This window comes from Onychostoma macrolepis, chromosome 11 (assembly GCF_012432095.1).
Source record: "Onychostoma macrolepis isolate SWU-2019 chromosome 11, ASM1243209v1, whole genome shotgun sequence".
Lineage (NCBI taxonomy): Eukaryota > Metazoa > Chordata > Actinopteri > Cypriniformes > Cyprinidae > Onychostoma > Onychostoma macrolepis.
The window spans coordinates 15,361,613-15,374,318 of record NC_081165.1 but is presented as its reverse complement, the minus strand read 5'-3'; the positions used below and the strand labels follow the sequence as shown (position 1 = coordinate 15,374,318).

At 38.2% G+C, this 12,706-nt stretch overlaps 1 protein-coding gene across 11 annotated transcripts in view; it reads right to left on the bottom strand.

Annotated features, from left to right (window-relative positions):
* arhgef10la (Rho guanine nucleotide exchange factor (GEF) 10-like a) overlaps positions 1-12,706 on the bottom strand; it is a 142,135-nt gene that overhangs the window by 12,154 nt on the left and 117,275 nt on the right. For all 11 annotated transcript variants that reach the window (XM_058790882.1, XM_058790886.1, XM_058790883.1 and 8 more), the window contains one exon: positions 9,836-9,978. In XM_058790882.1, the coding sequence (XP_058646865.1) occupies positions 9,836-9,978 (143 nt within the window). The remainder of the gene's footprint in view (positions 1-9,835; positions 9,979-12,706) is intronic.

The following is a 12,706-nucleotide window of genomic DNA, read 5'->3' as shown; positions in this document are numbered from 1 at the left end:
TCACACTATTTATTTTTGCTTTAAATAAGGTCTTTATGATACCAAAATTTACCATAGAAATTGCATAATTCTTGTCACCAGTGACAATATCACAGAAACTAATACTAGTCTAAATTTATATGTAAAAAAAAACAAAAAAAAAACTTAACTTCACTGAAGACATGAAAACAGTCAGCGATTAAATAAGAAACAAATTACAAGCAATAAGACAAAAAAAAAAAAACTGCAGTAGAACAAATAAATAAGAAATGCTACATACATTGATACACTGTATAAAGTAATCAAATGAATAAAATCACTGTGCAAGTTAGATATACTGCATATTATTTCTTATCACAGTCACAAAAGTGAAAGCCTTTTGTTGTTTGATTAACGTGAATGACAGACAGCAGGAATATTAGACTGCCGTCACTTTAAGAGTTACCCGTATCCAACATACTGTTACACATGTTTTCTTTCTCAGCTGTTTGCTTTCACTTAAGACCTAAATTACTGTGTTTACGAGGATACTTGCAAAGACAGGCATTGTAACATACAAGTATGTGTATTAAACCATTCAAGGGCTGTAAAACTGCAAAAATATCTCCGCTCAATATTCTCGCGCTCGATGAGCACCGCTTCTCTGACAGCATGTGCATATAGCGAAATGAGCTCGGATTACCGGTGTATCGCCAGGCCCTACTACTTACCCTCTTGTTGTTCCAAACCTGTAGTAGTTTCGTTCTTCGGAACACAAATGAACACAAATGTTTTTGCCCATACAAACCAAACTACTTTGGATCCCACAGCATTTCACTGTATGAACATGACATTTTTCAAAATATGTTCTTTTGTATCCCTCATACAAAATCACACAGGTTTGAAATGATACGAGAGCAAGTAAATTACAGAATTTTCATTTTTTGTGAATAAACTCGAGTGCCTCATTTTACTGGTTGATTTAGGCAAAGACATAATTGTGATAATGGAAAACTTGACAAGATGCCAAGCGATCCAGAATTTTAAGATTCTTAAAAACTTAAGAGTCACTGAAAGTGCATGTTTGCATGTAAAACGGCCATTATTTTGATCATTCAAAGTGTCTAAAACACATTTTTATGCATTTTATGCAAGTTGTCTTTACAATAATTTGACTAAATTGTACTTGTGCACAACTAGAACATTTTTGTATGAAATCTGAAGATCCATTATGCATTTGAGTTACATTCATTCAGCGGGAATCCAGCAAACACCCATTCCAATAGGATGATGTATGCCTTATTATCTTCAATATAAAATTCACACAAAAACAGTAACAAATTCTGTGCACAGCAAGAAGAAACTATAATAATGCTGTATAACAGAACCATCTAATCTAAGTCACATTTGAGATGTTTGACCTACATGTTCAACTGGGAAGTATAAACATGACATTAACATTCCCTTCATGATAAAGTCATTTCAGACTGCAGTCGCATTGCTTTGCTAATGGGTTAAAAGGTGGACTGCAAAACCAGAAACCAATGAGAATCAACAAGCAGAAAGGATTGGAACACAGTTTGGTACAGAACTCAATAAGGCATGACAAAAACAAGCAGTTACAGAACTGCATCTTCTTTCTTCTCTCATTTGCTTTCTCTTCTCCATTAGCTCACAAACTGAATATTGAACTATAATGATAAAGGGTCCATCACAAATGCATCTAGCTTTTATTTCCCCCTCTTTTATTCTCAATACAGTACATATGCAAGGACTTCCTCACATGTAGGGCTGGGCGATATATCGAACACGATATTCATGTGCATCTCGTCAGTAAAGCCGGTTCCGTGATTAGCGCTAAATCTCCATCACCTGTTTTCAAATAGAGCGCCATTTTTAATACACAGAGCCGTAGTTCACTGACAAGCTACGCAATATTGCGTTCATTATCGAAGGCGATTCATCTGCGATAATGAACGCGATATTGCGTAGCTTGTCAGTGAACTACGGCTCTGTGTATTAAATGGCGCTCTATTTGAAAACAGGTGATGGAGATTTAGCGCTAATCACGGACCCGGCTTTACTGACGAGATGCGCATGAATATCGTGTTCGATATATAGCCCAGCCCTACTCACATGTAAAGAGTCTAAAACTGGGACAAGGACGATGTGCATTCAGGCTCTCAAGTTGGCATAAGAAAGTGAAAACCTTACACTCTTGTGTAAATAAAAAAAAATAATGTGACTGAAAGCAAAATTTGCTCCATATATGTGCACCCATTTCATATTATTGCTAGGAGACCATACTCAGATATGGTTCAGGTTGTTTTCTCCAAACTGGAAGATCCACAATGCTGCAAGAATTCTCTTTAATGATGAGCCACCAAAGTTATCAGCAATTTAAGGCCCTTTGTATCATTTGAGTACACAGTGTGCCAGCATAAATTCCAAACTTTCTGGACTTCAGAGCTGATTTATAGTGTTATGTGTACCAGAGAAGCAAAACAATGCAACCAGATCTCAAAAGCAACCACTGAGGTGGAAGAGGGCATTCACATCTTCACAGTTCTTTTTTCCTCGGTCTGATCCCTGCAAAACACCACAGGTCTGGTATTTGGATTGCTCCACTCCTGAGAAATCCTGGATTTTAGCCTGTGGCAAAAACGTTAAGAAGCAGGCATTGTTCTGGTCATCCTCTATCAAAAGACCTCTACTTGAGCAACAGATACCTAATTCAAAGATTAAGCTGAAGGTCCCCTTCTGGTCCAGACAGTTCACTTCTCTCACTGAATTCGGAGCATAAGAGATACAGATAGTTCACCTGGAAATGAACATTGTCATTATTTACAAACTCTCATGCTGTTTCAAACCGAATGACTTACTTTCTTTTGTGGAACATAAAAAAAAAAAAATATCTTGAAGAATGTCTCTGTATTTTTTGTATCCAGTGATTTTTCACATCCAATGTTGTTTTAGTTGAAACATTCTTCAAAATATACATTTTCACAATAGTCGGTCCAAAATATCACATCGATTTTGACTCTGAGTCTATTCAGAATGTTAAAACCTGAAACTACAATAATACGAACCCAGCTGTTTCTTATTCTTCCTGTGATCATCATGTCAAAGAATTTAATACAATTTTGCACTGGCCAAATGAACAACAACAGTAAAAATTCCATTTCACAGTGAAAATATTATCATCCTCAAAACAAACTGAAGGGGAGCTGAGTGGAAATGACATGTTAAGGCAACACAGATCTGTTCAGTAACGCAGTTAGAGCTGCCCAATGTGCTTAGTTCTCTAAATTGTTCTCTGTGAGCCTGAAGGGCTCAATTCTCAACTGTGATGATTTTGCAGCTTTTTATAGATAAGCAATCCATAAAAATCTTTGAATTTGAAAAGGCACTTATGACTGAAGCAGCTTCCAAAGTTGTTTGACCAGAGGGCCTACTAATACGTTTAAACGAGTCCTTTAGGCAGTCGTGGCCTAATGGCTAGAGTCAGACTTGTATTCCAAAGGTCGTGGGTTCGAGTCTTAGTACCGGCAGGAATTGTAGGAGGGGGAAGCGAATTAACAGCACTCGCTTCCACCTTCATTACCCACGACTGAGGAGCCCTTGAGCAAGGCACTGAACCCAACTCCCTTAGTGCCACAGCAAAAATGGCTGGCCACTGCTCCAGGTGTGTGTGTTCAGTACTCACTGCTGTGTGTGTGCACATGGATAGGTTAAATGCAGAGCACAAATTCTGAGTATAGGTTACCATACTTGGCCACGTCATGTCATTTCACTTTATTAACGTTACCCTACTCACTGGTATAACCTGTTCTTGAGCAGACCAGTCTAAATGAAATCGTCATTTTAAACCTTAATGCAAACTCATCTACATCCTAAAGCCTTAGTTCTGCCATGACATGACAATGTTAATGTGTTTGGCCTTGGCAGAATAGATCTGCTACGCTGCTGCGGCAGAGCAAGTACCGAGACTCGCTACTGCCAATACATCCACAACATGCTGCAGTGAGCATGTAAGAAATACTACTGCTGCTGCGCATAATATATTAAATAACCCCCATATAGCATACATTAATCACCCTGTAGCAGATCTATACAAGTGGAGCTGGGGAAGGTGGAGGGTTTCTGAAACGTGCTGCAACTGCTACAGCAAACACTAGCCAAGTATTTGAATTTTGAGCAGCAAGCTCATTGGTTGCTGATACTACAAGAACCAATCAGCTGTGCCATGTGATAATGACGTCATTATGTCAGATTGAGTTTGACCTATCAGACTGCACCATCTAGAGTTTCACGCCAGAATTTTGGATTTAAAGTTGATGATCAGTGAAAAAAAGTTAAGCCTTTGATTCTGTATATACTACCAGTCTGACTTTGAACTGTTGAGGTGAATTAACTTTTTGGGGACAGTTATGAGTTGGTTTAGAATCCTGTCCAAACATAAAAATAGTTTCAAATCCAACTCTTGTGCTGAATACCAAAATATACCTCAGATAAATATTTTTCACCAGCTATGTCACTGTTATGTTACTAACACTAGCTTCCCTATTGTTTTTGCATTCTAATTATTTTCTTTTTATATATTATACAATTAACAAAAGCAAAAAGGCCTCTAATACTAGCTTGCTCTATTCTTTTTTTATTCTATGCTTTATTTTTATTTATTATATAAAAAAAAAAAAAACAACCTTGCTACAGTACGTGTACTACGTTAAGCTAACTGGGATTTGTTATAGCACTTGCGTATCATTACTCTTTTGTTGATTTTGATTGCTTCTATTGTTAAGTTGCTTTGGATAAAAGCTTCTGCAAAATGGCTAGATGTAAATGTAAATGTTATCATTGTAGAAATATTGTTTCTCTGTGAGTCAAATGGAAGCCTGTTTCAGTCGGAGTAAAAATTAATTGTGAGATAGCTTAAAATAAGAAATAAAGTTAGGTAATTTTATGAGAAAGTCACAATTATGAGAATTATAAACTGCACTATAAGTCAAATTATGATATAATGACACAATCTGAGATATAAAATAACTAATATGAGATATAAAGTCATGTTTTAAGACCTAAGTGTTAATTGTGAGATATATGACATATAAATTTAAAGTCTGAGATATAAAGAGGAAACAGGCTTCCATAGAGTCAGTGGCAGACTGCAGATACGGTACAGTACTATGCTGTCTAATCTTCCAGTAAAAGTCCTTGCTAGACTAAAATTTAAAAATGCTGTAATCCTTCATAGGGCTTATTCTAAATAGTCTCCTAACACTAGGATACTTGATTTATGGGGATCCAGCATTAAGGTTCTCAAGCAGAAGAGCATTCCAGAAGATCTAATGCTGTTGCAACCACAACACAATATCAAAAAGTATACTTTAGCTTAGCGTTAATTTACACAACACTGATAGTTGTTCTCGTTTCTACTAACGTGCAAGATGTACAAAAAAAAAAATCAGCATTTCTGCTTACCGTTTTATTTTACTTGTTATAAAAAATATATTTAGTTGTACAAACACAAAAGCAAAATCAAAAGCAAATGAACACCTTCCTTCCTTTATGTTTTTTTGCAATGCACAGGATTATTGTGCCTACAAAATCACCATCCGACCAGTGGGTTCAAGGGCCACACATCATGAAGGTTTCAATGACTCAGGATCCAGTTTCTTTGATTTCAAAGTGATTCACAGCGGAGCCTTGCTCCACTGTCTCACAAAACAATACACCCCCTCCCAAACACCTTTTTAAAAGTCCACAGGGAAAGAGGAGCCATTTCATGCCTGATCCTCTAATGAGGCATGAGGGAGCTGTGCTCCTTATCAAGGGTTTGCACGCAGCCCCCTGAGGTCTGTGGTGCTACCGAGGAGCCCTGAGAACCCTTACAAACAGCTAGTTCTCCAGTCTGGGGTTGAGGCAGATTAGTTGGAGGGGGTGAGGTGGGTGCGAGAGAACTTTCTCTCCTCTGCACACTAGCGGACAGGGATTAGCACCTGTTTGCGTGCCCTTGCCAAAGGGAGCTTCTTTTGTTTGAGAGCAAGGGAGACGACTGAAACTGCCTTTGATGTGTTTTCGCTTTTAATTGACTTGTCGGCAATGCTTGCCTTTGCTCTTGTTCACTCTCTGTTTTCATTTTATTTTGCTTGGACAATTTCTTCAGAGACAAGACACCAGAAGAATACTTCTATCAACTGGTTACATCCATCTGTAATACTGTTGTGAATGTGTATATATGTTTACATTGTTACAAACGATTTCCATTTCAAATAAATGCTGTTCTTTTGAACTTTCTATTCATCAAAGAATTCTGGAAAAATGCATTATGGTTTCCACAAAAACAAAGCAGCACAACTGTTTTTGATAATAATAACATAACATTGATAATAGTAAGAAATGTTTCTTGACAAAACAGTATCAACATCAGCATATTAGAATCAGTTCTGCAGGACCATGTGAAACTGAAGACTGGAGTTGGCTGCTTCACCATCTGAGAAATAAATTACTTTTTAAAAATATAAAATGTTGATTTTATTGCTAATTCATTATTTTAACACATTTTTAATAAAATTGTATTTTACCTTTTTTTTTTAATTGTTTATAATTATTATTTTTTGAATCTTACACAGCACAGCCAATGCTTTACAACTATAAAATAAAACAACCACATGACTGAAAAATGATGAACAATCTCATACATCCCGTATGTGCCTGGCATCTACACAAATTTGATTTGAATAAAATCATCTAGTGCATAAATGAGCATGTGAAGCACATACATCCTAAGTTAATTTATCTCAGCTGCTTGCTGAAATAACAAAGAGCTTTTAGTTTGCAACATCATGTTTGCGATGTGATTAAATAAAGCATTTATCCACATATAGTACATAGTCACAGGAGATTAATTTGAGATACAAATACTGATGCACTGTATTTCTTTACAATATTACCACATTCTCCATATAATATGATTATTATTACTTATTTTACATTCTGAAAATCTGTATACATTTACAGTTATGATGACTCTACATATGTGTATAACTTGGGCCTCAGGACTCAGAGACACACACAGAGACAGAAGTTGCCTCCACCAATTCACCCCAAGACACTACATCAGTTTATTACAGCAGGAGAGCACTGTTCTACCAGCGGACAAAACACAGCACGCCTCCACCTACCATCTAACCCCTCATTAGTCCACAGTAATACTAGGTGACAGTGCTTACGAGAGCAACATATTTAAACAATCACTCATTTAAACGTGTGTGGGACCTCACTCTTCGATTTTTATCAGCTGTTCTACAGCCCTGTTTTCACCTGGTATTAAGACCTGGTACTTGTGATTTCAGTGATCACAAGTGATCAGCTAAGACATATTACCATTTACACTTGGTCTTAACATGTGTTTCGAATGCATCTCCTGTGACCTCTTGTGTTCAAACCCTCCCATCTTATTTTTGGTGCTGTTCCACTGCATGGTACGGCATGCCATGGGGAATTTCCACTTGGTACAGTACCTGGTACCTGGTACTTTTTTCAGTACCATCTCGGCTGATGTTCCAAGTGAACCGTACCGTTACCAAAACGTGACGTGTAAACTCTGCTGATCACTGATTGGCCAGAGAGAATCGTCACTACCTGTGTCATTGAACTTGCGACATGAGACACAACAGACCCGCTACATTTAAATCAGCACAGCCAGCGAAGGATCGAACAAAACTGTGAATGAGCGCACCTTTTTTAACAACCAATGGATGGTTCGTGGTCTGTTGAGGAAGTACAGACATTCCTCTCGTTGATAGCCGAGGAGCGGATCCAGCGAGAGCTTGATGGGGTAATGCGGAATGAACGTGGTTTTCAGGAGTCGCGGCAGTAGAGGCGGCGCAATTATAACGACGTGAATAATCCCGCTCACTCTAAAGTGGTACTAAACTGCAATGGAAACACAAACTGAACCGAGCCATGCCGTGCCAAGTCATACTACGCAGTGGAAAAACGCCATTTGTAAAACTACACATCACTTTCTAAGGGAGAGCAGAGTGTAGCCCACTGAATGAATAAAACCATTACGTTGCTTATGAGGAAGCAGGAAATGAAGCAAATGCAAAGGATTTTCATTGTAATCTGTGTGTTTTGGCACAACATAGTGAAGTTTGAATCAATAGTTTTCGTAAACTCTCTCAAAACACATCCCATAATGTTCACGTTAGGTCAAGATGTTTGATTGATGCATCTTTAGGCCATTACATGGCAAGCCAGCGGGTGGCCAGCCTTGGGCCGTCTTTGAGCGCCTGTCAGCTTTTTGCGGTATGTTCTGCACTGTCCGCACTAGTTGGATCCAGTTGGCTGTCAGTCCTAGATTTGTTTTCCCTTTTTGATTAATGAATATACACTGCTGCCACCTGCTGATATAGACGGTTGTTTCCTCAGAATGTACATGCTAGTTGGCCAATGGTTGTAGTCTTTGCGGTGTGTTAAAGCATATAAACTTGTAAAAAAAAAAAAACTTTTTTCACGCACACATCATAGCTAGTTCTTAGATGTCAATTTGGCGTTTCTTGGCCTTTACTACCAGGTGTAAAGAGGGTTACACTTTATTTTGATAGTCCACTTTAGATATTTTACTAAATATAAGTAACTTTGTAACTACATATCAACTACATGTCAACTAATTCTCATTAATTTGCAACTACATGTCTACTAACTCTCAAAATAGACTGTTAGGGTAGGTTTAGGGTTAGTTGAATAAGTTGATATATACTTGCAAAGTTTCTCATTGTCAGTATGTTGTATATTGTGGACCCATCAAAATAAAGTGTTAGAAGTTATTAAGCAGACAGTCTACTAATACTCTAATGACTGCTAGTTGACATGTAGTTGCAACGTTACTTACTGTTAGTAGAATGTCTAAAGTGGACTATCGAAATAAAGTGTTACCGTAAAGAGGTCTTACATATTAATGAGCCAAACTCGAAAATCAAGTTGGTTGCAGTCCCAAAAAATTGTGCAGGGTTTTCTCTGCATAGTGCGTACATGCCCGACCACCACTGTTTGTTTTCTCCGCAGTACTGTGGTTGAAATGCTTTCGGCATTCTACATCAATAGCGATCCAGTGGCCTCAATTGTTTCGGGTCAGGGGAACAAGGTGGCACGCTGCGTAGTGTGGAATTCTTCCCTAAAAACTGGTGACGAGAGAGACAAATTCGCACAGGCTCTGTTGCTTATCCCACCGACACACATCATTGTACGCCACTTTGCCACGAGTCCCAAGGAGGCAGATTTACAGCTGTAGAGGAGATGCTTCCCCCTCCAGCTGCTGGGCCTGCATAGCTCCGCGGGAAAAGGGATACAATGTAATCAGTCGAACAAAACAGAGCACTGGCCTGAACCGTGGAGGATCAACCGAAAAGCAGCAGGGGCCCACTCACCTACCACTAGCTCAAATCTCCTTTCTGATGGGCGCATCCAGAGAAATCTCAAAGGATAAAAGAGATGTTTGATTCCAGAGATAAAACCCAAGAAGGCAGAACTAAAGAAAGGCTCAGGGTTATGGAGGCCCATGGGGTAGATCCCCGGGGTATGGCTCCTCCATATTTGAGACAGCCGGAGAAGATTATGAGTATGTCAGAACTATTTACTCATCCTGTGTGGTTTAAAAGTAAGAGGGGGAAAAAAAGAGACCCTGGAGGAGACACCCTGGTCATATGGATTGCAGTTCCTCGGTAGGATTATTGATCTTCACACACAAGCTAATTTGTCAGTCAGTGTTGGCCAAGTGCCCGTGAAACATAGTCTGTGCTCTTCCATTTGCTAAAGTTTGGTGTGAAAGCATATCAGCATGAATAGAGTTTTGAAATGATGAGTCTACCTGAGTGGACAAACTGGAGCCGTCAACTACAGTTACTGTGTTAGCACAGCTAGCCCAGACCTTGTCCTCCAAGGCAAGTAGTGTCCTGATGGGATCTGAACCAACTGTTACTTTCCTACAGGAGTCCTGGTTCCACAGTTCCCCTACAAGACAAAAAGACACAGTAAGTTCACAGTAAATAGACTTTTATGTCTCAACTAAAGGCCCCAAAATTCAAGATAAGACAGCAAAAAAAATTAATCTATTATGTCTTTTGTGATATGTGAAAAATGAAATGTGTCAACTACAGCATTACATTTACATGTGTACTTTGAGAACTGAGCATTATAACAATTATAACTAATAATTTATTCCCAGTTTGAATAAAAGTATTGTTTTTTACGCTACTAAAATAACCAATGTAAAGTCTTGTTCTTCTAATTTGTAAAAAGCAATAAACTAATTCACAAACGGTTCTTAGATTGTTTTGCCTGTGTGGTTAGAGATGTATTATATTAACTGATATTAATAATCATTAATGTGACATCAAGAGCAATAACTGACAAAAGAGATTGTTATAAAATTGCAGCCCTTGTTTTTTTTCAAATACATTTCATAAATCGTATGCTGACACTGCTGTGTCCTTGTAAAAAAAGTATAATGCAAACTGTTTTTTAATTATTATTAATAATAATAATTCTCACACAATAAATATAAAAATGGTTTATGTTTGTTTTGATCGTAATGAGCTTTAAAAATGTAATAGCCAGAAAATAGCCCCAAATATATCACTTTGCATATTCTGAGTTTTATGACAGAGAAAACAGAAAAACAAGGTAAACGTACATGAGTAGCGAATACAATTAGGCTTGTGAAATACCTTGCTTGAAGGCAAATCACTAATCCTATCTGGTGGAACATTTCAAATATGGCCAAAGATATTCAAAGCTAGTAAATTCATATGTTATTTCCCTTATAAATGAATGCTTCAAATAGCAGAGCTACAAAAATGTGCTGCATGCTAATTCCACTGCTTTGCCCTGAGCAAGTCACTTAAAGTAAATTGGTTTCATTAATACTCAAGAGTAAATCCTTGTGTTTGCAAGACAAATATGTATAACTGGTGGTGGAACTGTATAATTTCTGGCTACGTCTTAAAAACATACAGCTAGAGCAAGCACTGCAAAGCGTGTTTGTGGACCGCATATCTTCCTCAATAAAACTAGCGTTTTCTATGCTAATGCGCTAACAGTGCCATGTTAATAACTGCAGCGTGTTGTGTAATCCAATTTATACGTTTCTCTCCAGTGTGCTCAGAACGCGGCAGACTTTTTCCTTGAGTTTTAATCACAGGGTTTGCACTGTAGCCACCGTGGACACCATTATGCATTACATAAGCTTTTTTCTTCGTCTTTTCGCCCCCATCACAGTGTGTTAATGAAGCAAAATTAGAGAGGGAACCACAGCGAGCCATTTAATTAACATTTCGAGTTGTTTATTTCTGCCTTTGAAACCAGAATAGCTTTACAATGACTTCCGACTTCCTCAGGTTAATTGCATGGCATATTCAAAATGTCAGTCTTCCCATTTTTTTTGTGCATATGCTTTGAAAACATCCCCTCAGCCGCTCTGTACCCCCTCATACTCAAACGAGGGCCGCCTCAGATTTGCATCATGCAAAGCCTAGCGAGGACCTTTGGGGCGGAGAGGACTTATCTGGACACTCAAAGCATCTGCAGATGCAGTCTTTACTTTATTGCTCCAAAAGTAATAAAGTGGAAGGAGGAGAGACGCAGTCTCATTCAGATGGGTGCTTATTGCTTCTGGGTGTAATATATTTACGTATTTTCTACGGAAATTCAGACACCTCATTATTATCCTTATAAATTCTGCAAACTGTTGATTAAACACAACAAAATGATCCTGCCCTCTTAATGTAGCTAGGAAAAAATGGGAAGAAAAACACGAACTCCCCCCCCCCCAAGCAATTTTGGCTCGCTCATACGTTTCAAAAAGCTTTCCGATTAATCTCATGTGAGACCCCAGTGTTTATTACAATATTAACTGTTTTGAGGGCAACGTATTGCCCCACAGAATAATTTGTAGAATTTTTTTTTTTTTACAAAAAAAAATACAAAAATAAAAGAAATACAATTTTAAAAATCCAGCCTGTACTTCCCAGGGAATATATCTGCTTGTAATTAATTTCTTTCCACTACATGAATAATAATATTCAATCGCCACATTGCACATCAGCATAATTAATCTTACTTTCCACTTCACTGGAGGTAATTCCTTGTTGACAGCCAGGTAAGTAGTGCATTGTGATAAACCCATTGTGCCAGGGTTGTCTGCCTTGCACCACCCCCAACATACACGTACACACACAGCGCAGTCCCTCGCTATCTATCATGTCTCAGAATGCAAGAGTTCTGCATGCCTGCCCGTCTTCTGTTGTCATTAGCCCACACTTACACACTGCAAATGAATAAGGTGCAGGCGCTGGCAGAGGACAGACTTGTGAAATCATAAATTGCTTTCAAGGTAATCCTGAATCCATTGGCTTTCCATCTAACTAACACATACCCAGAACAATCTTATCACCCCTGTCTCATCTCTGAATGCATTCAGAATACATGACAGAACTAATATCTTTCACATACTCACTGAGGCATTCAGCTAACTGAGGGGGGACCAAAAAAAAAAAAAAACATCCCTGAATGTTTGAATGGAAGGTTGATGAAAGAGCAAATTGAACACGGGGACAATCAGATTCATTTACACTATTAATTTGATTTGATTACCCTTTCACTCTATTGAGTCCCTTTCATTTGGGGACATACTAATAATTACCCTTCTTAATTATCCCACCCATTTAGTGTTTAATCCCAT